Source organism: Sprattus sprattus (assembly GCF_963457725.1).
Source record: "Sprattus sprattus genome assembly, chromosome: 1".
NCBI lineage: Eukaryota > Metazoa > Chordata > Actinopteri > Clupeiformes > Clupeidae > Sprattus > Sprattus sprattus.
Genome location: NC_137920.1, coordinates 67,791,722 through 67,810,716, shown reverse-complemented (window position 1 = coordinate 67,810,716; position 18,995 = coordinate 67,791,722). Strand labels below are relative to the sequence as shown.

General features: G+C 40.5%; 1 protein-coding gene across 1 annotated transcript in view; it reads right to left on the bottom strand.

The window, feature by feature from the left end:
* doc2b (double C2-like domains, beta) overlaps positions 1 to 18,995 on the bottom strand; it is a 136,458-nt gene that overhangs the window by 99,585 nt on the left and 17,878 nt on the right. Inside the window, exons 5-6 of the mRNA XM_080836578.1 lie at positions 11,435 to 11,600; positions 275 to 373 (exon numbers count right to left, since the gene is read on the bottom strand). Coding sequence (XP_080692704.1) covers positions 275 to 373; positions 11,435 to 11,600 — 265 coding nt within the window. The remainder of the gene's footprint in view (positions 1 to 274; positions 374 to 11,434; positions 11,601 to 18,995) is intronic.

Sequence of the window (18,995 nt, the reverse complement as noted above, 5' to 3'; positions counted from 1 at the left end):
AGGAAACAGGAGGGAGAACACAGTAGTGAAAGAAAGAAACTTTTATCAGAGCACAATATTTAAACATCATTAAAAAGGAGGTGTGCTGATCTTTCCAGGAGGGCTGCCCTGTCACCCTGTTTAATGAATCACGGACAGCGAGGAATGGTCACAGGAGGTCACAACACAACCTTGTTGGCTGTCAGAGCTGTGAGGGGGGGTGGGGGGAAGTTTTCATTTTTGTGTGTTTCTGTGTGTGTGTGTGTGTGTGTGGAGGGGGGGGGGGGGGGCGCACCTGATCCTCTCCGTGGCTGGAAGTCAGAAGTGAAGGCCTTGGGCTCCCCACTACAAACGCTGACCTCAGAGTCGCTGTCCTCACTCTCACTGGACACCACTGCAGGGAGAGACACAGGACCCCAGGTCATCAGTCAACATGTTCCATACAATACCTCTATTAATAACAATGAATGTATACAAATGAATAATTATCCTATTATGAATGTCAATTCAGACATAGTCCAGCTACAAGGTACACATCCACTGTGCAGACCAGTTCTGAGATCCAAACTAGGCCAGCTTCAGCTATGTTGCTATTACACTGTTAAGCATGGTAACTTTAGCTGGTATCTGACAATGTTTAAATTGATTTTTGGGCACGACTTGGTGTATAATGAAAAACCAACAGGCTGGATGTATTCTCCTTGAAGAGTCTACCAGTATTTTGTATCACAGAAATTATTTGTGAAGCTGCCATTGTTTAAAACAAACAAGCAAACAAACAAAAAAACATGTTTATGTTTTTCCCATTTTCCAATCAAGTCTCAGGTGCTCTGCTGCACGAAACACTGAAATTGGTCTGGTCACGGCCTGCTTTGAATGAGAACGACTCAAACACTGTTCTAATCCCCAGACTTGCTGTAAATGTTTGATAAAACGCTAGGAAGAAATTGCATTTACTTCAGAGTTCTGCACTATACACTCAATGTGCAACTCTTTCTCTTCCTCCCTCAGGTTTGGGCATGAGGAGGGCAGCGGCGGCCCTTTCAGCCTGGAGAAGTGCCAGGGCGTTTGTGCCCTCATCACCATACGAGCGCCCACACCAGTGGCCCCGGGCCAAGCTGAAAATGAATAACGCTGCCGAAGAAAGAAGGAGGGGACGAGCGAGGGGGCTGAGGGGAGGGAGAGCGCAAGTCCTGCTTCCAATTTGCCACACCCCATCTGCTGCCGCTTCAGTCAGAGGGCTGAGAGGGGAAGGGAGCCGTGTGGAACTTAAAGCGCCACCCTAATCTCCCTCCTCCATCCGTAGAAATCCACAATCTCTTTTCACTTGCTGTCGTGCTCTCCATCACTCTCAGTCACTCCTCTATCTTACTCCCCCCCCCCCCATCTCTCTCTCTCCTTCTCTCTCATTTCTCTGCCCATCCATCTCTCCTTCTCCTTAAACCCACCACACTTAATAAAAAAAAATATATATATAATAAAAATATGACCCTGCTCTGTGCTTGGCTTTTGGCACAGTGAGTCAGAGCAATTCCCAGTTCCCCTTTTGCACCAGGCACGACTCGAGTGCTTAACCCAGGCAGAGAGCCTTCCCGCCGGGCAAATTTCCTTTGGAAATGAGCGTGTGCGGAGGTAAGTGCTCATTGGCAGAGAGAGAGCCATTATCATCAAACATCAAGAACAACTCGCAGACACGGGGAACTTCGGTCAAGTCATTGCCTGGACAACACCAATGGATAAACAACCAAGGTTGTCATGGCTATAAAACTGAGATTATACACAGAAAAACCACACAGTGACAGAAAAAGAACAGAACATTTGCTTGTGATGGTGCTGTGTTTCTGCACACATCGGGCATGTTTGAAGGGATGTTTTATAATACAGACGATGCACTTGTGTAAGGACTACAAATAGATTAAGTTAACACTGCCACACACAGCAAGTACTGAAAAGTATTTTCAAACAGTTTTTCAAAACATTATTATTCATTTGAAGTTCAAAGGCATTTAAAAAAAATTGAGCAGTTATGTGATATTCCGCAGAAAGCCAGGACATTAAGACAGTGAAATCCTCTACCGACAGATGGGGAGGATTTACTGTGTATATATATGGTAAGTTAGCTCCGTTCTGTCAACACAAGATAGTAGAGCCTGTCACGTCTAGGAATTGTTGTAACTAGGCAGTCAAAACAGGAATGCAACCTGACACCGAGCAATGTACAACCATTTTTTCATTATCTCCCACTATGTCAACATGCCACAGAAACCATGGGATTCAATATGGAGTAAATATATAGAATAGGAATACATGGATCCCTGCAGCATATTCGACCAAATCGCTGTACTTGTTTTATTTATTTATTGATTTTACAGTACAACCATTTTTTTATTATCTCTCACTATGTCAACATGCCACAGAAACCATGGGATTCAATATGGAGTAAATATATAGAATAGGAATACATGGATCCCTGCAGCATATTCGACAAAATCACTGTACTTGTTTTATTTATTTATTATTATTTTTTTACAGTGTGTGCCTTCAAAGTTCTGTGGTCATCTAGGTAAAGGACACATACTCATCACACCCACACACCCCTGGCGAATGAAAGAACTCACCCTGCCGTCATTGTATCCTAAGATGTTAACACCTACATTCCTTCCAAGTCAATACACGGTAGGGGTGGGTATTGCCAAAGAAGTCACGATTCGATTCGTATCACGATTCACATGCCACGATGCGATTATATCACGATGCATCGCGATACTTGAATCATTGCGATGCATTGCGAATTTTCACTGAACACTGTTAGAAAAAAATTAAGCCATTACCAGTGGCTGACTGGCTGTGTATGATCTGGATAGTGTGTTCAATTGATAACTCAAAGCAACTCAGTTCATACATAGCTGTATTTATTTAAACGACTTTTGGAGGTTACTTAACACAAATATTATTATTACTGGATACACTGCATGTTTTGTTTATGAATGACTTGTCGCAGTATCGCGCGGCCGGAAATGCTTGACGATCGCCAACCATTCATGTAATAAAAAAAAAAAATTTAAAAAAAAAATTTTTTTTTTTTTTTTTTTTTTTTTAAATTAATAATCGATACTTGGCGTCAACAATCGATGCAGTAGATCGTGAAAATTAGAATCGCGATGCATCGTCATGACGATTATTTGGCACACCCCTAATACACGGCATGAGTCACCTCAGAAGAGGAGTGTGCTTCTTGTACATCAGCCAAGCCATGGTGCCAGCTAAATCAATGTCAAGCTAAAACCTGCGGCCGGCTCCCACGAATTCCTCCCCTCTCTTTTAGATCCATCACAATGTCTAATGCACTGTGCCATATAGAAAGTCCATTTATAATGACAAGGAGAAATTAGAAAAAGGGGGGAAGAAACGCCTGATGTGGCACAATGTGACTCACTGGTTCATTCAGCTAATTCCCCAGTCCTAAAAAAAGCCCTTCATGCACACTGGAGGCTCAGTCAGTGGGTAGAGAGGCCTGCACAGCGGTTCCGGTAGCGGAGATCTCCACTCGTTCCACTGTCATCGAAGGAACCTCTGGAGAGATGGGGCCAAATAAACATTTACGGGTAATTTTCTGCCGCCTAGTCCACAGATTGTGTTTGCATTAAATGTGCCATATTTCACCGCGCGGGTGTCGGAGAGTCCATTTGGGCGGCCTCTGGGGCCTCATTCTGAAGTGTTCCCATATGCAGGAGGGCACCAGCTATTTACCTCTGAATGGGGGCAAGGGACAGGGGCGATCATTTGTGCACCGGCCATTGAGTTCTTCCATTGGCTCACAAATGGAACCCCACTAATATGCATCTTTAGCCGGAGAACTTCAGTACCGAGTAGAGAAATAGAGGCAAGGGAGTACCATTGGTTTTTCAAGACATCAGATTTCATTATCTTCCCCACAGAAAAGAGCATTCAAAATGAACTTACTCAGATAGATGCTGAATAACAACAACATTTAAAATACCAAGAATGCAAAAGACTGATTGGAAAAGCTGTCGTTCATATACTGTGATGGAAGTTAAATAGATGGATTGCAAAGATTAAGATGTTTACCATCTATAGAGGAATATTCGGTGCATAGAGATAACACATTTTGCGATCTCTATCAGTTCCTGTTATTTACAAAAACACTATGGCTTCTGCACACACGGACTAACACACAAAAATATCCTTGATCGATGGACTGCACATGCAGTGTACACTCAACTTAAAGAAAAAAAATAAAAAAATAAGCGTCTGTGCACTGTTTTTTTCCCATCTCGTAATAAGCATCCATTTTGCTCTGAAAGGCCATCAGACTGGTGCATCATCCTCACAGATGATGATTTATTATGATCTGTTACTGTAATTTTATGCAATTCAAATGAATGCCATTTGAAAATGTACATAAATTGACTCAGATTAACCTGGGCAAATTAATTCAGGGAAATATCAAATGGGTTGGTTAGAATTAAGTCAAAGTTAATCTAGTATTTATTTGAGTTTGACATACTCTCCGAGATCGTGCCGCGCATGAAAGTAAGCATTCGACAAACTAATACTTTTGGGAAATGAAGAGAATATAATAACCAACAGTGAGCGGTTTTCTTTGGCCAAGACTAAGCCTAGTCCAAGAGCATATTGATTTTTCATGGAAAACAGATCATTGCTTCTAAATCTAAGGTCAATATTGTTTGGAAGACCAGTTTTAAACCCCCTGGGTATAGTTAAAGGCAACTGTACAATACAATATCATCACGCTCTCCCCACAGAGCTTCAAAAGTGAAATCATACCCGTGTCAAATCCTTTTCAAAAAGTGTAATAAGCCCCAAGGCTTATTTGTGGGGGTTAAATCAGCTCTTTCAGAAACAGATAGAATAGGAAACTGTATTTCAGAAAAATAAATAGAGGACAGTGACCTCCTCATTTCTCATTTCTTCCTACTGCAATAATATTTTATTTGAATCATATTTATTCAGTATCCACATTACAAAGAAAAGTAAGAAACACTCTTCCTCAATCGTGGGACTAAAACATTTAGAATGTTTCAGTTTTTGACTTTGTTACAAACTGCAGGGAAATGTTCAAATACTCACACCTTATAAGGGAGTCCATGAATCTGAATTCAATAGCATACATTGGATGTTTTTACATTAAACAAAATTAGTCAATGGCTGGACGAACAAATAAATCCATGACCATAAGAAGTAGTGGATGAATAGATGGATGGATAAATGGGTTGATGGATGAATAGATAAATAGGTGGATAGATGGATGGATGGATGAATAGATGAATAGATAGATGGATGGATAGATGGATGAATAGATGAAAAGATAGATGGATGGATGAATAGATGAATAGATAGATGGATGGATAGATGGATGGATGGACAGATGGATGAAAAGATGGACTGATGGATGAATAGACGGATGGATGGATGCATAGATGAAAAGATAGATGGATGGATGAATAGATGAATAGATAGATGGATGGATGAATAGATGAATAGATAGATGGATGGATGAATAGATGAATAGATAGATGGATGGATGGACAGATGGACTGATGGATGAATAGATGAATAGATAGATGGATGGATGAATAGATGAATAGATAGAACGATGGATGAATAGATGAATAGATAGATGGATGGATGGACAGATGGATGAAAAGATGAAAAGATGGACTGATGGATGAATAGATGGATGGATGGATGGATAGATAGCACTGGAAGCTGAATTGGCTTATAAGTGTCAGGACTTCCACCTGAGTGTTGCACCTCCCCCTCCCCCTCCTCCCGTTTCTTGTTATTGCCTGTCTGTGTGGTTAATTGTTCTGTGTGTAAAAGTCCAATGTTTTCACCTGTTTCGTGCTAGCTTGGCCTGTTTTCTTGTTTGCCTGTTTGCCTGACTTGTTTGTGTTTTTCTTGCGGTTTGTTTTTGCCTTCTTGTTTTTGTTCTTGATTGTGTTTTTGTTCCTGATCGTGTTTTTGTATGTTTTGTACCCTGCCTGCTGCTCTCTGTCTTTCGTTTGACTGCCTGTTTTTTAGTTACTTTGGAACTTCATTTTGTAAGAGAATCTCACTTGGCTCTACACCCGCCTCCTGTGTGGTGCATTTGGGTTCTCTCTCCTGTGTTATCCCGACAGTTGGAGGCATATCAGTGTAGCAGTAGATGGTGAAAAAGCTGAATGGATGGAAGACTGCAGGGAAAGAGTAGCATACTGTTTACTGTTGTTTATAGCGGCTGCTGCTGTTGAAAAAGGCATCAAAAGTACAAAGTACAAAAATAAGAAAGGTACCAAATGACTGTCCATTGGTGATATGATGGGCAGCACCATAATCTTATTACAACATTTCCACAGAGTAAGACATTGATGATTGTATGAATTCATCAGCAGACCATATTTTCTTATTAAAAGTTGTGCACCCATTCCCCTGAAGTATTCAACTAAACATGACTCAGACAGGCCAAGATCAAATTTAATTAAAAGTAACTAGTCATTGATAAATGTTCCAGAAGATAGCCCATGGTTTGCTAAATGAAAATATATTAAAAAAATAAATACTGGCCTAATATGCCAGCACTAAATATCAGAATGTTATTTACAAACAGCTGGATAAAAGCCATGAAGCGTGTGCAGACTTTTAATTTTAGACATTAGTCATTAGCTCCCTTCCCTCTGTCCCTATCCTCTAAGGTCCAGATTGCGGCTCCACAACCCTACTGCGCGGCGTGCATCCGCTGCCTCGTGTCACGGCAGCCCGCGCGGTTCATGCGGGTCACAGACCCAGCTGACAAACCCATCTGATTTCCCCACAGTCATGCCAGGTTCACACTGGCATCCGATCGAGTTGGCCAGCTTCCTTGAGGATACATGGGGAGCACACTGTAACGTGACAACTCCATCCTTCAAACAATAATACACACCTCAAGGGGCTGACGTGAACGGATGGACGACCGGGGGTTATCCCCATGGTTAGGGGGTGGATGAAATATCCGCCACTGGCACTACACACTGTACCATAGTCCTTTTCTTTAGATACACATGCTGAATGACAACACTGGACAAGAACACTTCTTTGGAGAACAGCACTTGCGGTGTTCTCCAGACTGCAACTGTGAACACATATATAAGGAGTGCCAACTCACGTACAGTAACATAAGGCATTACAATTTGAAACCTCCCTAAGTTTGAAGTCTTGGAGTATTCCTCAGGTCCCACAGAGACATGTTGTCAACTAAATGTTCTCACTGTGAATGCATACTGTTAGATTTCAGTGGTTGATATACTCAAACTGGCTTCCTGACTTTTTTGTATTCAATGGGATTTAATCAGGGTGTTCATTCAATGTGATTCTATCAGGGTCAAAGTCCTAATTAGCAATCATCCACTCAAAACTGATACATACCTCTAGACACACCCATTCCCTCCCATATCCCATATGTCATTGTTTACCTGTAAATTGTATTGTATAAAAGACGTGACCCTCTGTTAGTATGTTGAAAGTTTCCTCTCGTGCGCCATGCGAGTGGACTGTCCTGTGACGCTGGAATAAACATATTTCTGATGTTGGACACTTTCCCGAGTTCCTGATTATCTGCCAACCTAACCTTGGACCAAAGACTCAACAATACAGATTTCTTCCAGTTACTACTAGGAGAGGTTCTGGCTAAGCAGCGAGAATGCTTACTGGACAGCATCTATGGCTGAACGTTCTCCTAGTCATACTAAGGTTTAAAGAGCAAGCATGCTCGTGCTTTGAAACTCAGTGAAACAAATTGTTCCCGCAGACCTGTGGCCTGCATATCTGTTGTATATCCATGTCATTTTCCAAGAAATAAAGAGAAGAGGAGAAAGAAAAAGGTTTATTCCTACAGAGGATATACTGTATATGCAGTTTTTTAACGTGAGGTGATTGTTCACGTAATCAAGAATACCTTCAAAGACATGCTACCCACAGGCTTAGCAGTGCCACGATCATCACTGAGCATTATAAAATGATCCATTCTATAATTCTCATAACACTCACAAAGCTTCTGGTAAACCAGCCCATTTTGACAAGGACTGGGTTAGACTGGCTTATCCCATGATCTGGAGGAATGCTCGAATCGCATGTTCTGGGAGGTGTGAAAGCCTGTTTACATCAAAGCTCTGCTGAGCTGGTAAAAAAAAAGCTGCTTGTTACTGGGTGTTTTAAAATGAAGCACTCACACTTCTGGTTTGTGTGGAAATGAAGCATCAGCAGAGGTGAGGCCTGAGGTAAAAGCATGACAGCTGTGTTTTCATTGGCACCTAATCAAGTTTAGATGTTTTCAGTCCTTTCCTCCAGTGTGTTCAAAGTGATCAATTCTGTGACAGAACTGAAGGAGCTGAAGAGGCTCTCTGCGTTTGATGACGTCTTGTTCAGCGAAGGTAGATCTTAACTTTCCTTGATTAAGCATTTACGCATGAGGTACTTCAAGAGTACTTGAATTTTGTATTTATTTCATAAAAAATTAGGACATTTCCATAAAGACTGGAAGATTTTCTTCTTTTGTAGCTCACACTACCAGGTTAAATATTCTTGGCAAGAAATATTTTATGTTTGCATTCTTTCTAATAGTGGTTATCTAAAAAAAAAAAAGGGAAATATATAGGTTATCAAGTCACTAGCAAGGTATATCAAGCAACTCATTTGTGGCCTGTAGCCTAATGCACATTTTTAGAGACAGAGTACTAAATATCAGAACGCATCTATGTACCTTAGACTGAAGATATACTTAACGTCCAATTTGAGCCGCATGCAACAATGTCAGGTCCTTTCATTAAGTGTTCAAAGTTATGACTTAAATGGACAGCCGGGAAAGATCATAAACCAAGGCGACTGAGGAAAATACTGTCCATAATCACAAGATGTTTACGACTGTTTAGATCATTTAGATGGACATGAGTACACGACACAGGGCACAAGGAAGCGATTTGCTTGCCATATGTTTGTTTTCAGATATGCAGTCTGTGCACACACAGGGGCCTAGCCTTAAAAAAACATATCACCATTAAGCATAAAAGAAACAAGGAAAAGAAAACAGAATACAAATCTGTCCTGGCAAGAGGTCAGGACGTGACTGGTGCGTGGAGTGATCTCTTAAATCTATGAATATGGAAAAAGGTCTGTCATGAAACTGCAAGTTGTAGCTTTTGATAAACATCTCTCAGTTTTTCAAGGATTTTACCCTCTTTTAGGTCCTCTGCCAGGGCCCTTCTCTATCGCAGTTACTGCACTGCCACAGCAGGCAAATAAGTCAGTAATGTAAAATATTGCAGCACAAGGACAAGGAAGTGTTTCTTACACTCTGAATAGTGTAAAATGTGTTTCTGACCAAATCTTTGTGTGATGGTACAAATTAGGTTTTCGACACAGAAGAATATGGTTCAAATGCTATTGTATTTAAAGTCAAATATAAAGTAATTCTGAGAAGTACTGCTGCAAAATGTAAAGGTCTCCAGTGACATGTGTTTCTTGTGTCCACTTGCTTGTGTGGTTGCACTGGTTCGCATCGATTTTATTTATCGACGCCTATGAAGTATTTATTAACTGAGTTCCAAATGCACTCCTGGATAATTGTCATAATGGCTGATTTGGTTTCCTGCTTGTGACCAACCAGTTGACAGTTCCCAAATAAAAATGCGTTGAGTTTGCTGGAGAAATCCCAGTCAAGAGAAACAATACCACAAAGAAAACCTTATTCAACTTTTTTGAAAAAAGGGCTTCACTAGAAACTAGTGTTTTTTTTAGATTAACGTTCTTTTTGCCCTCCCAAACTGTGTAGTAGGCCAACTTTACGAATGGTGAGCGCGATACGGCGAAATGGAAGATAAAAAGCTCTTGAATAGAAAGTTTGCCTTTAAAAGTTGTGTTGTGCAAAAGAAGCGAGCTTCACTGTTGTCTGAAAATGTCAACAGGCAGCTGGCTGAAAGCACAGAAGTATTAGGCTTACCTTTTATTGGTAACTGTTAGGGTTCATTGTTTTTGAAATAAGAGGTCTGACTTCTATGTTCACAGCAAACTTGAAAAAAAGAAAATATTAAGCCATGGTTTAACTGCACTATAGGCTGAGTCCTTGTTTATCTGAAATGTGCACTTTATCATTTTTGTTTTGTACCGCCCTGTTTGGCAATGTTGTTTTTCAATCAAATAAAACATTGCATAAAGCAAGCCAATCCACTTTTCCATGTTGATAAGAGCATAAAAAAAAATTAAAAATAATTGAAGGGACATTTAGAATAGATAAAAATTTGCGATTAATCGCGATTAATAACTATGACGAAAATGCGATTAATCGCGATTAAATATTTTAATCGTTTGAACGCACTACTAGAAACAAATAACAAGCATTGAACATTAGTGACGGATATGTGCTGACTTATGGTGTGTTTTTAGAATGATGACAACATTCACAACATCTCACAGATAAAAAACAAACGCCATTGAAATGCTATTATCTTTTCCTGAAGGCCTGAAATAATTGATCTTCAAACAAGAAAACATGAGAGACTAAAGTGCCTGATTGGCGATATTTATAGCTAACCGGCAGAGCCTGGTAACTTCAGGTTCTAATTCCAGTCCTACGCCCTTGTTATGTGCTTTCATACATAGAAGACAGGGAGGCCAAAACTATGTTGCTAGTGACACGCTAATCAGACTCACGCTTCGGCTCTTCTATTTTTAATGATCTACCCAGAGTGAAATCCAAAGGCTGGGTGTTCTTCATTACAGCCTTAAGACTGAGGCTGCTGCTGCTGAATAATATGTTTTGTGTTTGTTACATGGTATCAGTATCCCAGGAAACGGCTTCCATTTTTGGATTTTATAACACTACTACTGCGTGTACTTTATTGGAGCTGCTCGGCAGCATCAGAATGTCCCTTTTCACGCCAATAAAATGTACTGTGGCATGAATAGGCTTCAAGCTGAGGGTTTCCAACTGTGTCATTCTCGCTGTAGGATTACGCTCTGACGTCAAGTCCAAACATTGTGTATTACACATTGTTTTTTTCAAAAATGTTAAGTGGATATGTGTACTTTGTGTTATGTTAAGAGATCCTTTTGGCTACAGTATCAGAGGCAGAGCAACAATAAAAAAGGAGTGCTATAACTTAAAGCATTAAGTTCACGTATATATCACAGACACATATCATATATCAGCATACACATGATTACATGAAAGGTGCTGAAAGTGAGCAAATGGTTCACTAATGGCGCACAAGAACTGTGCTCAGTGTCTGTGATACTTGTGCCAGATGCGTGTACTATCAAGGTTCCTGAGTTTGTGTTTGTTTATAATATAAATATCTTCCAAAAAACCGAGGTTACAACTTAAAAAAAAAAAAAAAAACTCACATGTACACTACACACAAATCTTGAAACGTTCAACAATTGTAGTTTCCCAGCTCACCTTTGCTGTGTGCCCATTTGTAGGTACAGTTGACTGGCAAACTCCTGGCTATCTTGGGGTCGCTCCTCTCCTCCGTGGACATCCTACACTCGATGACTCGTTCCTTCATGGGCCGCACATGCTTCGGCAGTGCTTTGTAGAACCAGGCCCCCGAGCGTTTCCACACCTCAGAGATACACAGAAACACACGATGAGACTGCGTGGAAGTAATGATGAACCACTTCTCCATAATAACCGGGAGTATATGATGATATTATGATGAGCCTGGGTGGATTTTTTTAATTTTCCTGAAAGGCGTTCACTTAATTTAAGAAATAGAGAATATCAGAGGACTTTGTGTACATGGCCTTGACCATGTGGATTTTTATGGCGTTTTCCTGTGATGTGTTTTGATTTCCATCTCGCTAGCCAGCCTAACAACATTGCACTCCTGAGGAAAACAACCGCAGCTTAAATGACCAACATAATGTTGCTGTTGTGAGCTGGGGGTAACACTGTGTGCTTGGGAACTCGTTTTCCACAGATAACATTTCATGCTGCTTAGCCAGGTTAATGTGCTGTATACAACAATCTGCAGTCATTTTCATAAATCAAATAATTTCATTTCATATTCATTACGTCTCGGAAAAGCATTCCTGTCGTTAACTGGTAGAGCAGGGCGCTAACAACACATAGGTCATTGGTTTGATTCCAAGAACATATACTTACTAATAAAATATACATACCAACCCACCCTGTGAATTACTTTGCAGAAAAAGACTCTATTAAACAAACAAACTCAACATGTTAAGGCAAAAGCCGTACAAGACAGTGAGGCCTTTTTCAGCCCTGGGTGTAAGAACTTGGCCATCATGCCAGACTAGAAGGGTGCCACCAGGAATTACCCTGGGCTCTCCAATGGGTACTGATGGACAGCAGACCAAAATGTCAGAACTGATAGCAGCTGTTCAGCAGTTGGCAGGGGACACCTTCCAGCTGTCGGCCATCGCAGCTCATGGCCACAGTCTCAAGGAGCTGTACGACTGCTGGAGCTCACTTCAAGTATTATTCTAGAGTCAATACTGTAATCATGATTAGAACAATAATTCAGAATTTGGGGCAATAACAATATTGCATTATTTAAAAGTTGAATTTATATAAAGTGATTGACTATTGAAAAATAATTCTAATTATGCTCTTTAGTCATTCGTCAATTATATTTATATTTGTTATGTGTCAAAAAACTTGATTAAAAGCAGACCCAAATGTAAGAAGCTACATTATGCAGTTCACAAACAGTGCCACTGTTTAGTCTTCTTGCTTCTTTCATATATTATACTGGTTTACGTACAACATCACAAATATTGCTCTTCTATAAACCTCACCTCAGATTACCAGAAAAACAACAACAACAACATTGTTCAATTTCTCAGCTTAATGAATCATGACAGGATACCTACAGATACACAGACAGATCCAAACTGAGCAGTCTGACAACTATGCCATCCACATTAATGACTCATATGGAATTCGACAGAGGACCCACAGAACACCCATGCTTAAATCAGAAACATATACACTTCTCTCTGCTACTCTGTCTCCATAATATACGATGTCAGGACCTAGCCCACTGAACTGATGACACAGAGAACGCTACAATATGCCCCACTGAATATTGATCATAACACCCCCCCGCCCTCCCGCCCACTCACTCACTCTTGCCGAGACCTTAAATGAAGATGCAATATAAGATGAAGGGATGGGATAACCCTGACCTGACAGGATATCTCTGAATATCACTCGCACATTACTATCTCAGCCACTGTGCCCTTTTTAAAATGATAATGCCATTCCAGTGCAGAACCATTTGGATTCCCATTATGGCATTACCATACAGGATGGGGTATAATGGTGTGGAAACGTAAAGGCTTCCCGGGCTGGAAACAAACTGGGCCAAACTGAGGTAGCAGTAATTTAATTTGCGCTGTGCTCTGGAGAATGAGCGAGAGCTTACACAGAGCTTTTTTTTAACTGACCATATACCATCAAAATGAATTTGAAGACAAAACTTAATGGCTATGAAAACATATTTCAAAAAGTGGTGATTTATTCTGCATACTGTTGCTTTAACTTTCCTTATTATTTAAAAAAAATGAGGTGCTGAAGACCGTGAGGACAGCTTTCCATGCATTTATTTATCACGAGGAACTGGACGTGTGGAAAGCTGTCATCCACTGGGCTCAGTATTATTCATGTCCTGCCTTTAGGAGTTTGGGAGCTGTCACTGCTGACACTGCTTTTCACAAGTGTGGACTATAAATGATTATCACAGGGGGGCTGGGGGACTCATTGGAGTGTCACCTGAAGGACATTAGAAGAGTAGGAAATGAGCAGCATGTTTAACACCACCGACCCCGCCCAAACACACACACACACACACACACACACGGGCGCAGAAGATCTGATACAAAAATGGGCTACCAGTGAATTGAATTTGTCATCCCTTCATTCTTTAAGTGATTATTCAGAGAGACCTTGTCAAGAATGCTATCTCTTCACCTGGACAGAGACATAACCACTTAATGTGTAAAACCGCATACCGTGTAAAAAGCTCATGCTAACAAATGCATCATTTAGCCAGAGACTAGATTCAGATGGATTACTGGTGTGTTTCAATTGGACACTGGTGCTGCACAGGAAATCTCAATGCCGGGGGAAAAAGTGCAAAAACAACCTGGGAAATGGAACACACAGATGGGTTACCTTTACCCTGGCTGTGGAATTCCAATATTCAGAAAAACCCCAATAATCACAACATAAGTGCAGATCTAGACCCACGTATTTCGCAATTCCTATAGCATTTCTACAGCACATTGTCCATTATTAAATCAAACATTCTCCTGACATCAGCCAAAATCCCTTCTCTAAATCAGACTATGTATTCACATATTCTGACACTAATCGGTCAGGTAAGCAATTATCTTTAAAATGCTTAGGGACAGATATTGAACAGTCAAGCGTAAACATCCTCTTTGCCAAAACATTTCCTATGCACTGTAATTATTCATGCACATTTAAAGACATGAAACAGAAGGCCATGGAGGGAATACAAACTGAGGGAACCTTTCTCTCCACCAGCAGCTTGCATTCTGTCAACGCTGAGGAACATATCCCCCACGGAAGGCCACTCAATCATGCCCTGTCTAGTTTATGGGAGTGTTAAACTCTGGTCGAGGCACCCTCAGACTTCCAGTAAATGCCTCAAATCTGGTGACTGAGAAGGTCGAGGGAAACAAATAACATTGTCATCATGTTTGTCATACAACTAAATGATCATATTTCCAAGGCGGACATGATCATTGTCGTCAAGGCTGACAGAGCACACCTCTGCCACTCGCTCAACTTAAAAAAGTGAAACGGAAGGTAAGGACCAGAGATGATCACTCAGAATCCCGACAACGAGCCTGCCTTCCTTAACAGAGTGTGTCAAAAGCCACCCAAAAAAACGAACTGAACATGATAACATCCCACATTCTAATAAGAATATCAAGAGTTATCGATAAGGTCTTGAGCAGACGCTTTTGTCCAGAGCAACTAACAAAAACATGTAAAAACAAGAAAATTAAGCAATAAGCATAATTTTATTAAATTCAGAAAAATATACTAAACATAATTTGAAAGTAAAATCATCAATTAATACTAATATACTACTACTTCTACTACTACAACTACTACTGATAAAGCTAATAACAACAACAATAATAATAATCATAGCAACCATCAGTGCCTGTAATCGAGCTGCCTTCCATGTGGTGCTGGAGTGGGCACTCAAAGGAAAAGCCTGCTTCGCACAAGTATGTTGAAGCCAAACGGAGGAGATTTTACTAGGCACACTTAAAGATTGAATTCGGTCCAGTATTAGGTTAGAGCACTAAAACCAGCAACTGCAAAACGGCTATATAATGGAATCATAGAAGAAAAGCATCTGCATCAAAGTTAACCACTAGTTTTTAAGTGTTTGACAACATGGAAAGGATCCCTACAGAGATACACCTGCGTCTGTTTTCCTCAATAACTATAAATAAACTGTAGAAAATGAATAACGGCTTTTTAGTATAAGAAATATTGGGCATTTTTTTTACTCCTTCAGAGACAGTTCATTTTCTAAACAGTTAAACTTTGCTTTTGATACATACTTTTTGGAGGAAAATAAAGTAGCGCAATGGAGGAATTGCTAATCGCTAACGAGATGCTAGAGGCTAAAACTAGCGAAACATGTGGAAATTTGCTTACTTTGACAACAGGACAAACTAGTGAGTCAGCAACTTTTCTAACACAGTTAAACATCAAGCAAGTGAACACAAGACAAAGCAAGACGGCAAATAAGTGACTTACTTGTCCGGCAGAGAGTCGTTCTTGGGCGGCTTTTAGAAATGTACATAGAAAAGTAATATGCCTACGGACCCTGGTATGGTAATGGCACAGAGGCCATTCTCCATATTAAATGTCATTGTAGTGCCCCAATTTTTTTTAGCTGTCATTTAAAGGTAAAATTGATAATCCTTACCCTAAACGCAAAACAACCAAATATACTCACCATACACCATAAACCATCATACTCATTCTCAAAGACGTGGGTTTCTTTAGTCTCTCAGTGTTTTATTGGATAAATCTGCTACATCCAATAAAATGTTCTGATTTTTCAACAGTGAGATTATTTCTCCATACCTTCATTTACATTTATTGTACCAGTTGGCCCAGTGACTTTGATAGATTTTTGTAATACGCAAGTCTTTTAACACTTTAGATCTTGAACTTAATTTGCCTTGATCTGGGTAAGTCATGTAGCGTATTGTACACAATAATTTGAGGCTGTCAACTAGTTTTAAATACTGTTTTATTACTCATAAAGCCTACTGTGTGCTGTATGACCAGGTGTTCCAGATGACATAATAATTAGTGTTGGGGCTATATAATGGATCCTTTGCTAGGCAAGGGTTAGCAATCCTCTGCCGCTGTTCACACTTCTTGTGGAAATGCAATCTTTAGTTGAAGTAAAGTATGCCTCAAACAAATTAACTAATAAGTCAAATGCTGTTTAAAAAGTTGAGCTTTGAAACACTTCTTTTTTTTTTCCAATGTACCAAGGCAGCTGCTGGAACAGACAGCACTAGTTAGGTAATTCCATCTCTGTGGTGCCACGGACGGAAAGAGTCTTGACTGTGATCTCTTGCTGCTGAGAGAAATTAAGGCAAATACAAAAGAAACTCACTGAAGGAGCGAAGTGGACGGGGAAATAGAGCTGAATCATAGAAATGAAATAGGCTGGTGCTGATCCATTGGCTGTCCTATAGGTGAGAGGTTTATATTTAATACTAGTAGCCACAGGGAGCAGTGAAGGGCGGTAATGCAACTTGCAAACTAATTAATACCTCCACTATATGAAAAGTTGACTAGGGTCAAAGTGTCTGTGAAATTTGCATAAGAAGAAAAACACTCCTAGCAACCGATTGACTAATACATGGCAAGTTTTTGAAAATAGAAGAAAAATTCTTTGCTAAGGCCTGATCAATGTCAAATTGTACCTATTCTTAGCCTATATAGAAAATCTCACTGTCCTGTCTTTATCTTTTCCTCATGTTCATTGTTCCCAAGCCACGGCATACCATTACAACTAGATACTTCGCTGTACTCCACTCAACCTTCGCAAGAAGGACATGTTCATTACTCCATCAAGCACCAGCTCAGGTGATATTCACATAGGCATGTCAGAAACCTTGAGGTAAGTATTGAAGACAAACAACATGAAGAGAAACAGACCAAGGGTGAGTGTCTGTGTTGCACGTATGAATGGGTGAATATGAGTGTTGTTAAAATCATAGGGAGGTGTATAAACTGTAAAACATTACAAAGTATGCTGATACCTGTATTGCCTCTTGTATGCAATAATTCAAATACACCAAGACCTCCAGCTAATCTGGCTGAATGCCAAGGGACGAAGCTTGTTGAACTCAGTTGGATCCTTAACATTGACCTTGTGTTCAGACTCTCACATCACTGCTACTGATGAAGGTTGAGTGAGCAGCCCTCCGCTCTCTGCTGGGTTTAATTATCCTTCCGATTCAATTGGTCTTCCTGTGGCCTTCCGGTGGAATATTGGTCGTCCACTTAGGCAGGACCTGAAGTGAGGCGTTACTCTTCTTCTCACTGATGCCAGAACGTATTGGATATGCTTCAGCTTGTCCGGTCTGGGGTGCACCAAGAACCCTTAACCTACAAGTGGAAAGTAAGTCATGGAAGATGGTGCCTTGTAATGCCCTTCTTGTGGGTTCCCATGTGAGATCATTTAGGTTTTCCCCAAGAGTGGAAAAACTCCAGAATGTCCACCAGTATTAGCCCTGGCCCTGCACAACAGTAGTTCCTATTCCACTCTACACATAGGGTCATACAAGGTTTTACTAAGGGCTTGTAGGTTATTTTTGTGTTTTACCCCTTATGAGTGGTTAGTTGAGACAAAAACATTTTTTACTGTGTGTACATCTCTTCCTTTCATTCTCTGAGGTCTTATGACTGCAACATGCATTTTGGGGCATACACAAACAAATTCCTTATTTCAATAAGGAACATGAGGAACATATTAGCACTACTTTCCCCACAGAGCTTTGGATTTGCTTTCTTGACCCTTCTGGTGCCATGAATATAGCTACAGTCTCACACCTGTGTTGCCTGAAAGTTTTTCTTTAACACAGACTGGCCTGCTTTAAACCACATAGGCAACAGACAAAGCTAAGTGGTTTGATTGCTTTTCTTATTTCTAAAATATTTAAGTTCAAACATCAAATTGCCTACAATGTTCTACAACCATTGATATAGGAAAAACATATGCTTCTTTGATCTGAAGATCCTGATAATCCCATAAAAATATCATAAGATTCCTTCTCATCCCATCTAGGAGCACCACTCTTGCGAACAACACGCTTGTCCAAGAACAAGAGATTTCTTGTCATCCAAGCTGACGCTGAAGATGCTATGTAATTAATCACCCCATCCAAGTCTGATGATGACTGATGACGCCCAGCTGACATGCAGGAGCTGAGTTACTGCAGTCTACAAATGTGCCTTTGTGTTGCTGCAGGCTCACGTAGATCTGCTCGGCACAGCCCCATGGCTGACATAATACAGCACACAGGTAAAAAAAAAAACTTGGTCCTCATGCTCATCCAAAACCAGACGTCTTCCCCAAACAAGCCTCTCTTAGACCCATTCTTCAGCCTTCTGCTCAGATTTATCTCCCTGGTCCTGTTTGAGGTTTTTAGCAGAGGAACACACATGCCATTAGGTCATGTTGTTCTCTCTCTCTCTCTCTCTCTTCAATGTTACTGTCAACAAGCGAGTGGCACTCAGCTGCATAGTCACTGCATAATACATAGCTTCGGTGAGACACATCTCACACACAATAACAAGATATGTGAGGATATATGTGTTTGTTATCATCATGCTCAAACAGTCTTCTATGTCCACAGTTATTTTGAGACCGTGAATCATCAGGAAGTGGATGAGTCTTTGTTGCTCTGTGTCAAAA